The following is a 15,213-nucleotide window of genomic DNA, read 5'->3' as shown; positions in this document are numbered from 1 at the left end:
CGCTGGCATGTTCACCAGCACTTCCATGCGATCGAGTTTTGGTGATCAAGATAGCTGGGCACGTTGGAATCGGTCAAGTTGGTTTTGAAACGAAAAACTCGACGGAAATATATCTGTCACGAAACTAACGTCGGCAAAGCATGATGGAACATGAAAAATACTCGGCATGAACCTGAGCTGGTTGGTTGAATGGATTAGCTACCACGAAGACATGCGTTGGGCCTTAAAAATAGTGGAGATCAACGTCATCGAGTGTGGTTCGCTACTTCTTCCAGCCCTAGAACGGGAGCTTCCACCACGCGATAAACTCCGTCCAGCTGATAGCACCACTGCGAAAGAAATGTACGACATCCGATGAAGACTGTTGTATTGGCCAGAACCTCGGCATCCAGTTCGTACCTTTCGTCCGTGTCGAATTCTTTGGCTAGATATTCCAGCTCGACCTCCGACAGAGGCTCACCAAGATCCTCTGCGATGTCGCGTAGCTGCAATGTAATGCAAAAGCGTTAACTCCTTCTCACCGCGAAGAGCAGTACAGCACCTACCTCGTCGATATCGATATCCCCCGATCCGTTCTAGCCACAAGAGCTTCATACCAGCCTCAATTCGTCAATCAACCACAACACTCACTTTACCTGATCATAGTCGTCGAAAATCTTCTTGAGCTCGCGCTCGTGTTCCTCCGAAAGCGTCGCCGACTATGAACACTACAGCTTTTAACTCCCCTCAACAAGAACAACACACAGATACCCACCATGCTTGCAGATAATTTGCAGCTTGATTAAGATTCAAGAAGAGAAAAACTGGCCCTTGATCCGTGGAATGGTTGCGTCCCTTCACTAGCGATCTTCGGTATCTGATCCCCCCCACGCTTTCTCACTTGGACTTTTGCATGTCAAACTAGAACGTCATGCTCCTTTCGACCTTCATCTTGCTGCTAACTGCTTCGTTTGCGTTCGCTGAGCGCAACACTCTTTGTGACGATGGTGGTCCTTTGACGTGCTCGGTCAAGATGCCCGACACTCTCAGCGACTATCGTTGTGGCACTCACGGCCTCTGGGCGGTTCAGACTGGCTGCTACGTTTGCGTGGACGCCACGACGTGTGCTGTTATCGACTCGACGTTGGCGTTCGACGAAGCACAGAAGAACAGTCTCACACTCCCGAAAGCCAATGGTAACGATATCTCGATACTTTTGGAGGACCAGGCCGACCACAGTCCCGTGGACCCTGTATACGAACAAGCAGCGATTGCCAACGTGGCTTCTACGCAAACTGAGGAGATGGCGAAGAGCGCTGACGTATCCAACTGGTTATTCTCCATTCCCGTGTGTTTGGCGATTGTTTCTCTCGGTTTAGCCATTCGCGCTCGAATTCCTCAACGACGTCGAGGCTTCCAGCGGCTACAAGACCGTAACCGTCAACACCAAGATGTGAACCCCTTGTTTCAAGAAGATATCAACCCATTCTGCTCCAACGAACGTGAAGAGGACATCGTTATCGAGACTGCTGGCCATTTCCAAGGCGAACCTAGCAATAGTGAAAGTGAAGAAACAGAGTTCCTTCCCTCCGAAGAGGACGCCTTCACGCTTGCAGAATCCGAAGCTATTAAACAGGCTGTCCTGCTACATATCAAGGAGTTCGACGAACAAGAAGATGAAGCGGAGATTTAGTTCGCTGACTATTTTCGTAGGTTTAAGAGAAAACAAAATTTACTCTCTTTCATACACTATCGTTCCATCTCTCTTGACCGCTCGAAGAAAGTAGCGTCGATCAATAACCCCCGTGTCCCCCAAGCCAGAACTCAATACCACGTTGTTGCTGGACTTGTAGAACTTGATTCCGTCCTTCACCGCCATGGGGAAGTCGATGTACAGCAGCAAGTTACAGTTCGACCGCATGCCACTCACCACCTGATCATCCATTACCTCCCTCTCGGCAAAGTGGATGTGGTTTCTCTGCATCTTAGACAGTCCAGAGTTCCAGATACTCTCCCAGAACTTGAGATACGTCCCATGGACACACTTGTCAATGGCATTAGGGTCTTCCAAAGGAGTCAAGAGCTCCTCGTCCTGCACCAATTGGAGCGTGTGTCCCTGATTGGCTCGGATGAATTTCACGGCTCCGGACTCGTCTGTGGTCATTGAGAACCGCTTTTTAGCGTTGGTACGCACAACTTCTTCGACCTGTTGCTCCGTGAATGACTGGAACAGTGAGAGAGAGAGAAGTTGAGCCAACGGGACTAACCCCGACGGTCTCATGTCCAGTTGGAGATCCTCAGCTCCGTGACGCAACGCGTATGCCAAAGTTTTGGACAGACGAACTTCAGGAGGGTCATCTTTACGCCCGGCAGGACGAGTTTTACCTCGACGAGGCTTGCGCTGCTCTGCTCTCGACGCCATCGGAGTGATAATGGAGAGATTTTGACTTGCCTTTCGTTATATTTACTTTAAAAAAAAATGAGTGAAGGTCTGTATCCATCTTGACCAATATCTCAAAAAGTGGCTAATGGTGCGGCACATGTCGTAAGCGCAGGTGGTATATGTGGGAAGGATCTGACGCTGAAGGACTGTTGGTGGTGGCGATAGGACAGCAAACTACCGAGTTTGTTCCCGCGCAAGCACTTCCTGGACATCGTGGACGACGACTGGATCACGGACACGTTGTCGGACGATGGTAACGTGTCTGAATTGACAAAACAGTATTAATTGCTCCTCATTTTTGTTGCTGTTAAACAGAGATTGAAGTGCCTCCTGCTCTAGATGTCGACCCCAACGGCAGCGAGAGCCCAACTGGTTCGTCAAACCCGCAGAATGAACTAATGTTTTGTTTATTTTATACTAATTGCGTTGAATTTGCTGCAGGTGAGCCTCCGATGTGGACTGCCGACGAGAAGGTGGATCGCTGGAACGACTTGGGGCTGGACCAGTGGGTCAAAGATACAGCTTAAAGAAAAAAAAATAGCTACAAAATCGAGTAGCTATCGCTGCTATTTCGCGTTGAGTAGGCTGTCGAGTGCATCGCCTTCGAAGACGCTTTGAGAGGCCTCGAAGGTTCTTGCGAATGAAACATCCTGCAGCACTTCGTACACTTCATCGAACGTTGGTCGGCAGCTCGGCTCGCCATCCCAACATCGCTTCATTAATTCCTGCAGTACTTAAGTACTTAGTATCTCTGAAACATCAAGTGTTACGTCCCTGTGCTTACCTGGCACTCGCGGGGGCAATCCACAGTCGGAACTCGAAAGCGCTCGCCTGCCAGGACTCGTCTCTTAATATCCGACACGTCATAACCTCGAAACGGGATGTCCCGGCTGAAAATCTACCATTGCGGTTGTCATATCTCGCATTTGAGCATCAATCAAGGTGCATGCCACTGACCTCCCATAGAAGAATGCCAAACATGTAGACGTCCACAGATTTCGAGAATGGCTGGCCGTTCAGTAGCTCAGGCGGCATGTAGCTTGGCGTCCCTGCAGTCGTAAACTTCGTGCTGACAACGGCAATGCATTGTTCCTGAGTTCAAAGTCGAGTACTTAGCGCTTAACGAGTAAACTCACCGTACGAGACCAAAATCGCAGAGCTTCGCAACACCTTTGCGGTCAAGTAGGACGTTCGCGCTTTTCAGATCGCTATGCTCTCACAGAAAAAAAAAATATTTAGGGAACTATTGAAATTGTGTTCATGAGAGTAAGTGTAATCGCACCGATGGATAACCGCAGGCCTTCTAGAGTGCAAGAATCTCATGCCATTGGCAATCTCTCCCTGTGATTTAAGTGGACTTAACGTCAACGGAAACACTTACAGACAAATTTCACCTTGACTCACTGCAATACGAGTCATTTGTTGCGGACTCAGGTACGTATTGGTTCCGTGGAGCAAGTGATGGAGCGAGTAATCGCAGAGCTCCATCACCATACACAGATTGGGAGGCTCCAAGCATGCTCCGATCAAGTTGACTACGTTCGGGTGCCTCAGTTTGCTATAAGTTTCAAAATTTAAGACACAAGAGCATGCAAAAAAGAAGCTTCCAGCAAATAACAAACCTCATGACGAGCAGCTCGTCCATGAACTCTTGCTTGAGCGCTTCATCCACGCGCGGATCAAACTTGAAAGGCGAATTAGCACCAGTGGTGGTAGCTACATTATATTCGACAGCCACGTACGAGGGTCTTTAAGGCGACCGAGTTTTTGCGGTAGATTCCTCGATGCACCAGTGCAACGCCTCCTCCACCGATAGTCTCGCAGATGGTCAAGTCGCTGAACGGGATGTTCTCCCAGCAAGGAGCACTGCTATCATCGTTGTCCATTGTTGTAGCTCGAGTGAAGTGTCAACGGTTTACGCCTCTTCAAGCTAATTCTAGCCATTCTCAGGAAAATATCGGACATTCGCGCAACCTTCAACAGGGTGTGTGTTTACGAGCTGGCTGCTTCGACATTGGCGACTGTGCGTGCCAGGATCTTGATGGCGTTCTTCATGTCGCTCAGCTGGCAGTATTCGTTGTCGCCGTGGTAGACCGAGCTCTTACCGAAGCCCGTCAGTGTCAGATCCAGACCAGCACGCTGCAAGTCACGCACTAGAGGTAGACTGCCACTGATGGAGAACGGTTTGGCCTCGCCAAGCACATCGGCGATAGCGGCGTGCAACGACCTGTGGGAACAAAAGTGTCAGAATTTGTAGTGAAGAGGCTGGTCTGAATTGAGTGTACGCACTTGTAGCCGACAGACTCAAGCGAGCAGGCAATACCCTCCAAGTAATGCTTCGCGAATGTGAGCTCCAGCTTGCCGTTCCAATCCTCTTCCGGTAGCGTGTACTTGGACACTGGGCCGCGTTTGCCCTCCAGTGACGTGATGTTGGCGTTCAAGTCGTCAACATACGAGTGCATTTTGGCAATCAACTGCCAGTACGAGGAAGATAATTAGTTTATCCAAACTGGTAAAGTGGCAAGCAACCTGCTACCTACATCCTTCATCTCGTAGAACGGCGACAGACGCACACCGCCTGTGATTTTAACCCATGGCGGACTGCACACAACAAAACGCAAACGATAATTCGTCAGTACGTGCATCTCCAACACCTCCAAAACGTTTGCCGTACATTTGGTTCAGTCCATTGGTGGACGACTCAATACGTGTCGGCTTCATAGTCGACGGACACGAGTAATTGTACTCCTTCTCCTGAGGCAAGGGACCGAAATCCTTGTAGAAACGCTCCTGAATTTTAGTCAACGCATCCATGCCCAGCTCGATACCGTTAATGCCCAAGTTGGGTAGACCACTGTGGAAGAGTTTGCCAGTGGCCTTCAGTGTCCACGTGATCGCACCAGCCGTACCAATACAAGGCTGGCTGTCCGAACAATCGACCCAAATGACGGGCCCATTCTTGATAAAGTCGATCTTGCCTGACTCCATCAAAGTCTCAACACCCACCCCCGGAATTTCCGTGTTCTCCTCGGAAGCGATGAGCACACAGACCACCTTTGTCTCCATACGGACTTTCTTCTGGGCAAGCTCCTTAAACAGTTCCGTCATGAGTGCCACATGACCCAGACAGTCCGTCGTGCCGCGTCCGTACAGCTTGTCACCCTCCACTGTGAGCGTGAACGGATCTCTCTCCCAGCCCTCGGGGTTAGCCGGCACCACATCCATGTGGGAGCCCACAAAGGCCACCGTCTTCTCGCTGTCGGCGAAGTCCGGGTGCTGATACGTGATAATGACATTGCCACGGCCAGCCACGAACTCCACGCGCTCGATGGTCAGATACCCGCCGTTCTCTTTAGTGTACGGCTGGAGCTCGGCCAGCACGATGTCGGACACGAGGTTCTCCTGCGGGATGAGTCCCAGACTCGGCGCATTTTGAACCTTTTCGGACACGCCGATGATCTTGCGCAGTAGCTCCACGTAGGAGGTCTCATCTAGCTGGATGTCTTGCAAGAGCGACGCCATCGTCACGTACTTCCGGGGTGGCAAAGATGCGAATGACACATCGGATACTTTTGCACTTGATGTGACGCTCATGCACCCTCTGATTGGTTGAAATTGTAGGGACCTAAATTTATGTGCACCACCCTAATATGTGTCCCACACCACAAGTTGAAGTGGAAAAGGTAACTTGTTTAAATTTTGAGTAACGCTTCAATCGCGTTCAAATACTTTACAGTCCTCCTTCTCGGAGGGTTTTACACGACAGCTTCGATGTCCTTGTAGTTCGCCTGGGGCGTGCCAGGTGACTTTTCCTTACTATCCCGTTCCGAGTCGTCAACCCACGACGTTCTCGCACTGGCACTAGCGCTAGGTCGATGCGCCGCCACAGGAGTCTCGAAGTCCATGCAATCGTTCACGAGATAACGAATCTTGCGGTCGTAGTGGTGAAACAAATGGTCCTGCACGGAGCGTGGCGTGACCCAAATACGGCGGAAATAGCTCGCTTCACGCAGTGTATACTGGAGCTTCTGTTCGCCCAGGAACACTGTACAGCCACAGCGTCGTGCCATCTTCACGGTCTGAATGTGGACGATCTCACCAGGTACGTCCACTTCTTGACTCGAGTCCTCCTGTGGCAGTGTGATCATTGTGGCGTTACTTAAATCGCGTGAGGGGCGATTGATGACGTTAACGCCCGAAGCTCCAAAGTCTGTCGGTGTTAGTGAACCACCGATAAACGAGTTGTTGATAAATGATCCCGATGATGTATCCATCATCGTCGACGTTCCCGTATTCATCGAATTTGCTGTCTCCAGTACAGTGGGGAGTCCACCCAACGTTCCACGAGCGCTTGGCTCTGGACCAGCTGCTGCTACTGGTTGTTCACGCTCTTCCTTCAAGTCTTTTAACTTGCCATGGACTCCGTATTTCACCTTATACAGCGGTTCATTGGCCACTGCATCATAGTGAATAGCCATCTCATCTCGCAGTCGAGCCATGTTCGCAATAGAGAGACGTGGCACGATGTCATCTCCATACACTGCGGTCGTCGCAAACGTCCTAGTCCAAGCAGCAGTCTCAGGGTCAAACAGTGGCGGTGACGCGTACAAGAAGGCTTTTGTGTTGGGGAACATCTTGCGCAGTAAGATGGCAAGGATACAGGCCACTCCAGCGCCCATGGAGTGTCCACAGACCACTACTTTCCAGTCTGTTTCCTCGTCATCTGTAAGGCCTCCAGGAGAGCAGTTAGCCATGGCAAAGTCCCAGAAAACAGCCTTACGAGTGCCTTCCTGGAGATCTTTGAAGATCTGACGCGCCGTCCGAAGCATTCCGTAATGGGTACGTGTGTCAAATGAGTACGGAATGTCGTCCGGGAGTTCACTAGGCTCCATGCGCACAATTTGGGCCAATCCGTCCGTCACATAGTCGTAGAAGGACATGCTACCACGTACGCTGATGATGAGCTCCTTGCGGCTCTTGTCCTTGACAATACAGTACGGCGCCTGGAAGACGAAATTGTAGCAGTTCAAGTACACGAGATCCGAGTCCTTGACTCCAGTATAGTTAACGAAACTCGCACGGTTGCCGTGTAGAAAGTTGTCGTGCTCGAAGACCTGCTCCTCCAAGGGTTTCTTGAAGCACCCGAAGATCCGGAACCAGTAACATGGCGAGTACCAAACGTAAATGGGCCAGCCGTAGATACCGATAGCCATTTTGCAGTAGAAGGCCAAGTCACTGAGTCGCTTCTCCTCTTCATCAGGAGCGAAATGCTGCACAGTTGGGATCCCTTGAGCTGCTAGTTCAGCTCTGCGTTCAGTCTCGTGTTCACGCTCTTTTTTCTGGACTTTAGACACCAGATCCAGGCTGAATTTCAAGTCCGTGAAGCTCAAGCCTTCGTACCGGTTGGTTTTATACCTCACGACGAAGAATTTACCCAACACACGTCCCAGCGTCTCAAAGACGTCGTCGTCGCCTTCATATTCCATCGTCTTGCGGCAAGTAAAGGCATGGAAACAACACAAGCAGCGCTTCTGCCAGCGCTTTTCCGCCTCAGCGGCATCATCTCCGCTGTGTACGCCGCACATGTAGGACGTGCAGGCTCCAGCCATGATAATACACACTGTAAATACAAAGTCAAAGTGCTGGAAGTAACCGATCGAGTCGGCGCGGTCCTGCACCTGCTCCCAGTTCGTATCACCGCAGACACTCGTGTCTGTGCGCATAGCGGCTTCACCGTAGAGAGTCCAGCCCAGGTTAGCCCAGTAGCCCAAGAAAATCGTAAGAATTAACCATCCCTGCAGTGAAAAGTCATCAGGAATTGCTCGAAAACTACGCAAAAGACCGGAAAACGCACCTCTGGTCGACGTTCGTGGTATACACGTGTTGAGAGCGTGTAGACGACGCTGGCGAACATCATACAGGCCAGGATTAAATGGAAGAGGAAGGCTACATGCAGCCAGCGGAAAAGGTCCTTAAGTCTGTCGCAATTATCGTAGCCTTCGTGAGGCTTGTCGATGAGTCCGAAGGCTAGAAACATGGGCAGATGGTGGAAGATGATGAACACCACGAAGGGCGTCAGGTACGCGCGCGGGTTGAGCACAATACGCTTAAGACTCGGCGGTTCCAGCTTGCACGACTTCTTGGGCGTGCCCTCGATCGTCTCCATGGGCGTGAGCGTGTCCTCGGCCGTCATGGCGGTGGGTGGATCTGCCGGTCTGGCTCGAACCGACTTGACCTGAAGCGAGCAGATTGAAAAATGAGTGCTGGAGGTCCGTAATGTTTACGGTTCATACGATTGCGCGGCCCAAAAACGTCCCAAAAGTGATGACGCCGAGTTGCCCATTTTTTAGGACAGAACCAAGTAGACTAAAACAGGAACGCATTTTTCTTGAAGAGTAACATGCCATCTTTCATCGTACGATTTCCCTGTACGTCCTGCGTGGAAGAGAACACCGACCAACACAGTAACATCTTAATCTTTTGTTGGTGAATGCGTGTCGACTGCAATTTCACGTGGAAGGCACGGCACGTACTGGATACAGTTTTTCTCAAACGTCACTACGCAACTAAACCTTTGACTCACACACCAATATTGTGAGTTGCAACTTCTGCTGATTATAATTTTATATCGTCCACATATATTCTGGGGGAAGGCATGTTTCGAGGGTGATGTAGTGGGCACTAAAGCAAATGCTTTATAACGCGCCAGCGCCATTTACATCATGTTATTGCATGTATAGCATGAACCTGGCTTTGCTGGTAAAAAAAAAAATGTCGCTGAAGCTTTGAATGAGTAAGGTACATGTTATGCAAATGGGATCTTTTGCCGTATTTGTTGCCCATTTTTTATCTATCAGACCAGATATTACGGCAAAATCAGGCTTCGTTATGGTTGAGAGCATTATCTTTCCTAAGAAACTTTAGGTAATATACTCGCACGATGCAAGACCAGCATGAGTGCTTTGAGGCAACATTGCTCCGCTCCGCTTACATGCACAAACAAGATTAAGTTTAGTTTCCAGGAAGCCGGTGTGCGCCTTGTTGTGCTTTGCAGAGCACAGTCTGTGCTTTACGGGGTGTTTCAGAAGGTGCCTTCACTGCGTGGATTTAATCGCATCCTGGCTGTCGTCGTGAATAATTATCTCGAATGGCTGCAACGAGCAAGCCAACAGCACGTCGCTGCGTTGTAGTATCGTGGAGTCTCGCCAGAGCCTGTTTGTCATCGTCTTTCGTCTACAGTTTCGCCAGTCCCCATTACAACATGCAGCTTAATTTCACTACTTATCAACTTCAAATATCAACTTACGCTTCCTCTTTCTTCGCCACAGACTCAAGATACCCTGGACTCTCATACGTAAAGTCCTTAAACGTATCCGAGTCTCGTCGTAACCGCGTCCCCAACGCGCCCAAACGGCCACTTTGTGGACTCGTGGCCACATTCTCCGCACTCGGCAGCGGCAGACGCGTGAACTCCGCCTCGAAATTCAGTGGAGCTTCGCCGTCGTTCATCGCCGAGTGACACGGTCGGAACGGTGGAGTCGCCTGCTTCTTGGCTAGTTTCGCCCAGTCAATACTCTCAAAGAAGAGGTGGTTCTTCACTTGGTGCGCGCCTTTCGAGCCCAAACGCTCCGCCGGGTTGCGATTCAACAGCTGACGTATGAGCGCTTCGGCTCGCCGTGAAACGTAGGGCGGAAAGTGCAGTCTTGCGGATCGCAGACGCTCGAACAGCTTCTTGCGGTCGTTCGTGTACCATGGCGGCAAACCGGTCAGCATCTCGTACAGCACCATGCCCAAATTCCACCAGTCCACTGCTGTCCCATGGCCCAATCGGTCAAGGATCTCTGGAGGGAGATACTCGGGTGTACCACACAACGAGTTGGTGCCATTAACGCCATCTCGGATACCTTCTTTAGCAAGTCCAAAGTCTGCCAACTTGATGTGTCCGTCCTTGGTGAGCAAGATGTTCTCTGGCTTTAGATCTCGATACACAACACCCAGTCCGTGTAGATGCTCCAGAGCTAAAGTGATCTCGGCGGCGTAGAAGCACGCCATGTGTTCCGGCAGCTTCTTCATGCGCGATAAATGGTAGAACAACTCACCTCCGGGACAGTAATCCAACACAAAGTACAGTCGTTGTGCAGTCTGGAATGCATAGTGGAGTCCCACAATGAACGGATGTCGGGTACATCCTAGTACACGTCGCTCTGTACGGGTGTGTTCCACCTGTTTGCGCTTCACGATGTTCTCCTTGGATAAAATCTTCATCGCATACAATTTCTTCGTGGTCTTGTGACCCACTAGCACCACTTTACCGAAAGATCCACGTCCAATCACTTGAATCATCTTGAAATCTTGCAGCGACACGTTCTGCTTGCCAGTAGATAACCTATTGTTTTCGTCGTCCCCATCGTCAGCTAGAGACGCTCCAAAGAACCTTGAGCGCTTTAGTGGGAGTCTGTCCAGTAGAAGAGGTGGTTGATCAGCTTTACTAGTCAGGAACTTGCGAACTTCCTCAACCAGATGAGGATTCTTAGCTGACTGGTCCACACGGTCATAGTTTAGCAGACATCGAAGCCAATTGGACAGCTCGCTCTGCCGCTTGGCGATAAAATCGGGTTCGAACGAGCCCAGCAGCTTCTTAGGAGGAAGCAATGGAACACGCACCCCCATGGGACGTAAGCGATCGTTGAGTTCCTTAAACTGCTGGTACCGACGATAAATGACCCACGTCGCTCCTGACTGCACACAGCGCATTTCGATGGCGTACACCGTGTACAAGCGATTGGAAGCATCATATGCAAACCCGTGGCTTCCGATCTTGATAAACTCCGCTCGAGCGCCACTAGGGATCAGATACAAAGCCTGTGCACGGGAATCTTCCTCCTCTTTGGCTATCATCTCATGGTCTGCACAATAACCCGATACTCGCTGGTGCATCTCGGTACACCCAGAAAAATTACACTTGACAGGCGGCCCAGTCGGCAGCTCGTCGCTCGGCGCATAGATCACCGACATGTTGGAACTCCGAGCTCGCATGGAGCCGCCTGTGCTAATGGCTTCAGCATCTTGAGGCAGGTCGTCTTCGATCTCGATATCTGCTGTCTCGTCCGCTGTATACAGCGATAGTAAATATGACGACGTGGACTCTGTCGTCTCCTCTCCTTGCTGCTGTTCTTCTCTAAATTCAGTAAAAAAAAATATTAGAATAAAACATAATTTTCTCCCTCTGCATCTCTCCCCACCTACTTGTGTTCATGCTGTGCAGCAACTGAGTCGAGTGTAACTAGTGTGAATTGCTGGTCGATCTCCTCCACCCTGTAACTTTCGCCTGTGTCCAAATCTTTAACCAGATAGGACGGATTCTCCCATTCTGTGAGCTCTTTCTCCTTCTCCTCGGGCGTTTTCTCGTCTTTAATAGTGTTCTCGTCCTCATCAGATGACGAGTTTTCGACGTAAAAATCTTCCTCGTCCCCCATGTGCTGCTCCACGTACGGGTTGATACCTTCCACGAATTGCTGACCGATCTGGTCCTGCAGCTCTGCAACCGAGAATTGTGCCACGTCCTGCGAGTCATAGGCGCCTCCCTCCTCGCTATCGCTGCTTCCTTCGCTGCTAATAATGCTGCTGGCGTAGCCTCCACGAGAGGCTCCAGTGATGTAGTCCTCGGCGTCTATGATCTCTTGGTTATCGCTAGATATCTCTGCCGTCAGAGCGTCTTTCGGCCCCAGAAAGGTCGATACAGACATCTTGGGATCACGTGCAGACATAGAGCTACCTCGACGCACCACGGACGCTCCAGCAGGCATCCTCAGAGGCCCTAGAGGTCACCGATGGGTTACCCAGCTTCACGGTGTTCTCTCCAATAAGACCCCGAATTTAGTGTATGCTTTCCGAAATTATGCACGAAATTAATACATATGGCTTGTGTTCGTAACACACTTTACGACACTCGCCCACCAGTCATAAAGCCGCATTAACCAAGCTCAGCCATGGCCATCGCCGCGAAGAAGCTCGACGTGTTCTCGACCACAAGCGACTACTCCAAGACCTACGTCTTCCACGAGGAGGATCACACGCTCGGCAATGCGTTGCGCTACGTCCTGATGCGCAAGTACGTGCTCTACAGCTGATAGTTGACATTGACCGCAGTCTCCATTGCTACAACTCGAGTGTTCATTACCTTGTTGCTAACTATTATGTTTGACTATTACGTGCAATTGTAGCCCTGACGTGGATTTCTGTGGCTACACGATTCCGCACCCGTCAGAGCCCAAGATGCACATCCGTCTACAGACCCGTCAAGGTAAAAAGATATGGCAGTCAATCACCAACTCCAGTCGACGAGACAAGCAAAATGAAGCAAGTACAGACGAGTGACTGACTGTGTATTACTATTGCTATTTTCTCAGGTGCACCTGCCGACGAAGCGCTGCGTTCAGGTCTCACTGATCTACGCAAGGTGTCGACGCAGATCGGAGATGCCTACCGCAAGGAGCTCAAGGCCTTCAAGCGCAAGAACCGCAAGAACTAGACTCTCATCTCAGATTGGAAACGCTGTCTTCACTCTGTAATCATTAACACGTAGCCTGCATATCTTCACCTCAGTCGTGCCTGTTAAACTGCAATCCTCACACCAATTGTACATAAGTTTGGACGCCGTCAAAACGACGCGTCCAAACACATGAATCCCCATCTCATTGGTCGAAATTCTTCATTCCGGTGCTGTTAATTTGTGTCACAATTGAACTCACCGTTTGACAAGCATGACCCTCCACCTGCTTCGCAAGCTCTCCACTAAGCCTCTTCAACGCAGACTGTCCACACGCGCCATCCCGACGCTGCTGACGGAGGAAGAGCGCACTGTCGGCTTCCAGCAGATCACCAGCGCCTGGGAAGTCGTGCCCAACCGCGACGCGATCCGCCGCAAATTCGAGTTCCGCGACTTCAACGAGGCCTGGGGCTTCATGAACCGCACAGCGCTGCTGGCCGAGCAAATGGGCCACCACCCGGAGTGGTTCAACGTGTACAACCGCGTGGACGTGACGCTCAGCACACACGACTGCGGCGGTCTGTCCCAGAACGACATTGACATGGCCATCGCCATGAACAGCTACGCCCAGGCGGTATAAGGCTCTAGTAACCCAATGAAGAAGCTAACGAAATGAGTACTAGCATTGCGTTATCTATACTTATGGTTTTTCTACTAGTGCAGGTACGGGACTGATGGCCATGTTCGCGTCGTCCAGGTCGATAAAGTAGTATGTGCCCAACCAGTACTTGTCTGGACCATATTTCTATGGAGTAAAACCCTTTTCAAGGCTAGCACCAAAACTACTCGTTCGTTGCAGGGGCTCTCGGTGTCTAAATCAAGCGCACAGTTACGGCCTTCACCCTATATTTTTTATACGTGGTTAACAGAGGCTGGGTAGCTGATAACACAGCGAGTCTGACAAGAGATTCAGGAGGTAGTCGCCTTTGACGCCGTAATTCACTCAATTTTAGGAAGTGGGAGGTAAAAACGGTATGTACCTCTTCCCCTATGTATTGGCGGTGCGCTCGACTCAGTTTAGTGCCAATAGAAGGCGTTTTAAACGCTAAAAGGGCCCGCTTTACCAGCAGGTTTTTGGCCTTGTTACACTGAAACCTCACACAAATCCGTTAAATAGTGCTAATTTTTCTTCCAATAATGTTATAGATGATTCAAATCCTAAGATTTAGTAATGATTACATTACAATTTAGGCTAAGAGTAATCAAGTCGCGAAAAGCCGTCCTTGGCAACAACGTAGTTGATTGATGGTAAGTTTGCTTTGGACGGATCCATTAGCATCCGTGCGTAGTCAGGGGATGGAGGCGCACTGAACGCATATGTTAGACCAGTTTTTATCGCCTCTAGATCGCTGCAGTACGGAGTGAGAGGCGCTATCAAGATCCCCCACGTCTCCATTGTGACGCTATCGTCCATCCACGGCCAGAAGTAGGAAATGTTGGTACCATCGAGAAAGATCGCGATTAGTGACGCAGCGGGGTTCATCACATTACGCGGCAGTTCGTTGAGATTCAGCTGCCCAAGTCCCAGAGTTTGGAGCCCTGGGATCTCATAAACGTCAGCAGGAACTTCTGTCATCGGATTGCCGGTGAGAACCAGGAATTTAGGCTCAAGCCGAAGAAACACTGAGGAAAAGCTCGTCAACTGACAATACTCGAACTGGATGTCGCCTTGTCGTGGCCACTTGAGGTCAAGATCATCGGGCATTGCACGAAGGTTTGTTGCGCAGAACTCAATGTCGAAAAGACTGGGTGGAAAATCGGGTGACTGAAATCCGGCGGGCAATAAACCGCCTGTCATGTTAACGCGAGCGAGATAGAGTGACAGAATATCTGGGTGATTCGCATTAGTGAATGCAGCCGACTCGCCCCAGTCGACAATAGTCGAGTTGTACAACTTAACACCATGCAGACCATGGAACTTGCTGATGGAAGCTGGTACCTCTAACGCTGGGCAGTGGCGAATGAGAAGCTGGACGACAGTTGAGCTATCGAATTCACTCCACTTCTCCTCCACCTCGCTCATTTTGCCAGATATTGCTAAAGTGTGGCAATCAAGACCGACCATAGCAGGATGGACGTGAGGTTGCCCACGGCCTTACTTGGAGCAGACATTGAGGTAGCGTTGGCTGTACGGACGCATGGGTGTGGAGGCCTAAGACTACAATCCCCCACGCTCCAAAGAATAGGTGAGCTGCACGCAGCATGAGCCGTGCGCATTGGGTGCGAAGTTTGGTGCCACGAT

General features: G+C 50.5%; 11 protein-coding genes across 12 annotated transcripts; 4 read left to right on the top strand and 7 right to left on the bottom strand.

The window, feature by feature from the left end:
* Positions 1–144: 144 nt before the first annotated feature.
* PPTG_00305 (hypothetical protein) lies at positions 145–852 on the bottom strand. Its single transcript, XM_008891684.1, has 5 exons — positions 755–852; positions 636–698; positions 546–575; positions 400–485; positions 145–329 (listed from the first exon to the last, which is right to left on the bottom strand). Exons 1-5 carry the CDS (start codon positions 755–757, stop codon positions 278–280), a joined length of 234 nt encoding a protein of 77 aa, XP_008889932.1. The 5' UTR covers positions 758–852; the 3' UTR covers positions 145–277.
* PPTG_00304 (hypothetical protein) lies at positions 822–1,728 on the top strand. Its single transcript, XM_008891683.1, has one exon. It carries the CDS (start codon positions 911–913, stop codon positions 1,670–1,672), a length of 762 nt encoding a protein of 253 aa, XP_008889931.1. The 5' UTR covers positions 822–910; the 3' UTR covers positions 1,673–1,728.
* Positions 1,660–2,448, bottom strand: PPTG_00303 (hypothetical protein). Its single transcript, XM_008891682.1, has one exon. The coding sequence runs from the start codon at positions 2,399–2,401 to the stop codon at positions 1,712–1,714; it is 690 nt and encodes a 229-aa protein (XP_008889930.1). The 5' UTR covers positions 2,402–2,448; the 3' UTR covers positions 1,660–1,711.
* An 18-nt stretch (positions 2,449–2,466) lies between these two features.
* Positions 2,467–3,313, top strand: PPTG_00302 (hypothetical protein). Its single transcript, XM_008891681.1, has 4 exons — positions 2,467–2,510; positions 2,588–2,675; positions 2,738–2,794; positions 2,864–3,313. Exons 1-4 carry the CDS (start codon positions 2,508–2,510, stop codon positions 2,947–2,949), a joined length of 234 nt encoding a protein of 77 aa, XP_008889929.1. The 5' UTR covers positions 2,467–2,507; the 3' UTR covers positions 2,950–3,313.
* Positions 2,820–4,308, bottom strand: PPTG_00301 (the record flags this gene model as incomplete). Of its 2 annotated transcripts, XM_008891679.1 has the most annotated exons (8): positions 2,820–3,147; positions 3,207–3,320; positions 3,380–3,491; positions 3,559–3,630; positions 3,705–3,763; positions 3,827–3,980; positions 4,045–4,106; positions 4,165–4,308. In XM_008891679.1, the coding sequence occupies 8 exons, from the start codon at positions 4,306–4,308 to the stop codon at positions 2,989–2,991; spliced, it is 876 nt and encodes a 291-aa protein (XP_008889927.1). In that variant the 3' UTR covers positions 2,820–2,988. The 2 variants fall into 2 exon arrangements, with proteins under 2 accessions (XP_008889927.1, XP_008889928.1); XM_008891680.1 differs by having other exon boundaries at positions 3,207–3,491.
* Positions 4,309–4,414: 106 nt separating this feature from the next.
* PPTG_00300 (hypothetical protein) lies at positions 4,415–5,961 on the bottom strand (the record flags this gene model as incomplete). Its single annotated transcript, XM_008891678.1, has 4 exons — positions 5,097–5,961; positions 4,963–5,023; positions 4,712–4,896; positions 4,415–4,649 (listed from the first exon to the last, which is right to left on the bottom strand). The coding sequence occupies exons 1-4, from the start codon at positions 5,942–5,944 to the stop codon at positions 4,415–4,417; spliced, it is 1,329 nt and encodes a 442-aa protein (XP_008889926.1). The 5' UTR covers positions 5,945–5,961.
* Positions 5,962–5,986: 25 nt separating this feature from the next.
* PPTG_00299 (hypothetical protein) lies at positions 5,987–8,903 on the bottom strand. The gene is made up of 2 exons (XM_008891677.1): positions 8,277–8,903; positions 5,987–8,217 (listed from the first exon to the last, which is right to left on the bottom strand). The coding sequence occupies exons 1-2, from the start codon at positions 8,613–8,615 to the stop codon at positions 6,178–6,180; spliced, it is 2,379 nt and encodes a 792-aa protein (XP_008889925.1). The 5' UTR covers positions 8,616–8,903; the 3' UTR covers positions 5,987–6,177.
* Positions 8,904–9,279: 376 nt separating this feature from the next.
* Positions 9,280–12,349, bottom strand: PPTG_00298 (AGC protein kinase). Its single transcript, XM_008891676.1, has 2 exons — positions 11,669–12,349; positions 9,280–11,600 (listed from the first exon to the last, which is right to left on the bottom strand). The coding sequence occupies exons 1-2, from the start codon at positions 12,226–12,228 to the stop codon at positions 9,725–9,727; spliced, it is 2,436 nt and encodes an 811-aa protein (XP_008889924.1). The 5' UTR covers positions 12,229–12,349; the 3' UTR covers positions 9,280–9,724.
* Positions 12,350–12,370: 21 nt separating this feature from the next.
* Positions 12,371–13,057, top strand: PPTG_00297 (hypothetical protein). The gene is made up of 3 exons (XM_008891675.1): positions 12,371–12,533; positions 12,646–12,725; positions 12,832–13,057. Exons 1-3 carry the CDS (start codon positions 12,412–12,414, stop codon positions 12,951–12,953), a joined length of 324 nt encoding a protein of 107 aa, XP_008889923.1. The 5' UTR covers positions 12,371–12,411; the 3' UTR covers positions 12,954–13,057.
* Positions 13,058–13,127: 70 nt separating this feature from the next.
* PPTG_00296 (hypothetical protein) lies at positions 13,128–13,635 on the top strand. The gene has a single exon (XM_008891674.1). It carries the CDS (start codon positions 13,186–13,188, stop codon positions 13,549–13,551), a length of 366 nt encoding a protein of 121 aa, XP_008889922.1. The 5' UTR covers positions 13,128–13,185; the 3' UTR covers positions 13,552–13,635.
* A 528-nt stretch (positions 13,636–14,163) lies between these two features.
* PPTG_00295 (hypothetical protein) lies at positions 14,164–14,994 on the bottom strand (the record flags this gene model as incomplete). The annotated part of the gene is made up of 1 exon (XM_008891673.1): positions 14,164–14,994. One exon carries the CDS (start codon positions 14,992–14,994, stop codon positions 14,164–14,166), a length of 831 nt encoding a protein of 276 aa, XP_008889921.1.
* Positions 14,995–15,213: the final 219 nt, after the last annotated feature.

This window comes from Phytophthora parasitica, assembly GCF_000247585.1.
Source record: "Phytophthora parasitica INRA-310 unplaced genomic scaffold supercont2.1, whole genome shotgun sequence".
Taxonomy (NCBI): domain Eukaryota; phylum Oomycota; class Peronosporomycetes; order Peronosporales; family Peronosporaceae; genus Phytophthora; species Phytophthora nicotianae.
The sequence above is the reverse complement of the archived record's forward strand: the minus strand, read 5'-3'. Positions and strand labels throughout refer to the sequence as shown.

Coding starts and splice junctions, on each gene's coding strand:
- PPTG_00305 (XM_008891684.1), bottom strand. Junction 576..635: donor TTTTCGACGACTATGATCAG/GTAAAGTGAGTG, acceptor TCTTGTGGCTAG/AACGGATCGGGGGATATCGA. Junction 486..545: donor GGGATATCGATATCGACGAG/GTAGGTGCTGTA, acceptor ATTACATTGCAG/CTACGCGACATCGCAGAGGA.
- PPTG_00304 (XM_008891683.1), top strand. CDS start 911: ATGCTCCTTTCGACCTTCATCTTGCTGCTAACTGCTTCGTTTGCGTTC.
- PPTG_00303 (XM_008891682.1), bottom strand. CDS start 2,401: ATGGCGTCGAGAGCAGAGCAGCGCAAGCCTCGTCGAGGTAAAACTCGT.
- PPTG_00302 (XM_008891681.1), top strand. Junction 2,676..2,737: donor GGACACGTTGTCGGACGATG/GTAACGTGTCTG, acceptor GCTGTTAAACAG/AGATTGAAGTGCCTCCTGCT. Junction 2,795..2,863: donor CGGCAGCGAGAGCCCAACTG/GTTCGTCAAACC, acceptor AATTTGCTGCAG/GTGAGCCTCCGATGTGGACT.
- PPTG_00299 (XM_008891677.1), bottom strand. CDS start 8,615: ATGACGGCCGAGGACACGCTCACGCCCATGGAGACGATCGAGGGCACG. Junction 8,218..8,276: donor ACCACGAACGTCGACCAGAG/GTGCGTTTTCCG, acceptor TTTTCACTGCAG/GGATGGTTAATTCTTACGAT.
- PPTG_00298 (XM_008891676.1), bottom strand. CDS start 12,228: ATGCCTGCTGGAGCGTCCGTGGTGCGTCGAGGTAGCTCTATGTCTGCA. Junction 11,601..11,668: donor GCTGCACAGCATGAACACAA/GTAGGTGGGGAG, acceptor TACTGAATTTAG/AGAAGAACAGCAGCAAGGAG.
- PPTG_00297 (XM_008891675.1), top strand. CDS start 12,412: ATGGCCATCGCCGCGAAGAAGCTCGACGTGTTCTCGACCACAAGCGAC. Junction 12,534..12,645: donor CGCTACGTCCTGATGCGCAA/GTACGTGCTCTA, acceptor GTGCAATTGTAG/CCCTGACGTGGATTTCTGTG. Junction 12,726..12,831: donor CCGTCTACAGACCCGTCAAG/GTAAAAAGATAT, acceptor CTATTTTCTCAG/GTGCACCTGCCGACGAAGCG.
- PPTG_00296 (XM_008891674.1), top strand. CDS start 13,186: ATGACCCTCCACCTGCTTCGCAAGCTCTCCACTAAGCCTCTTCAACGC.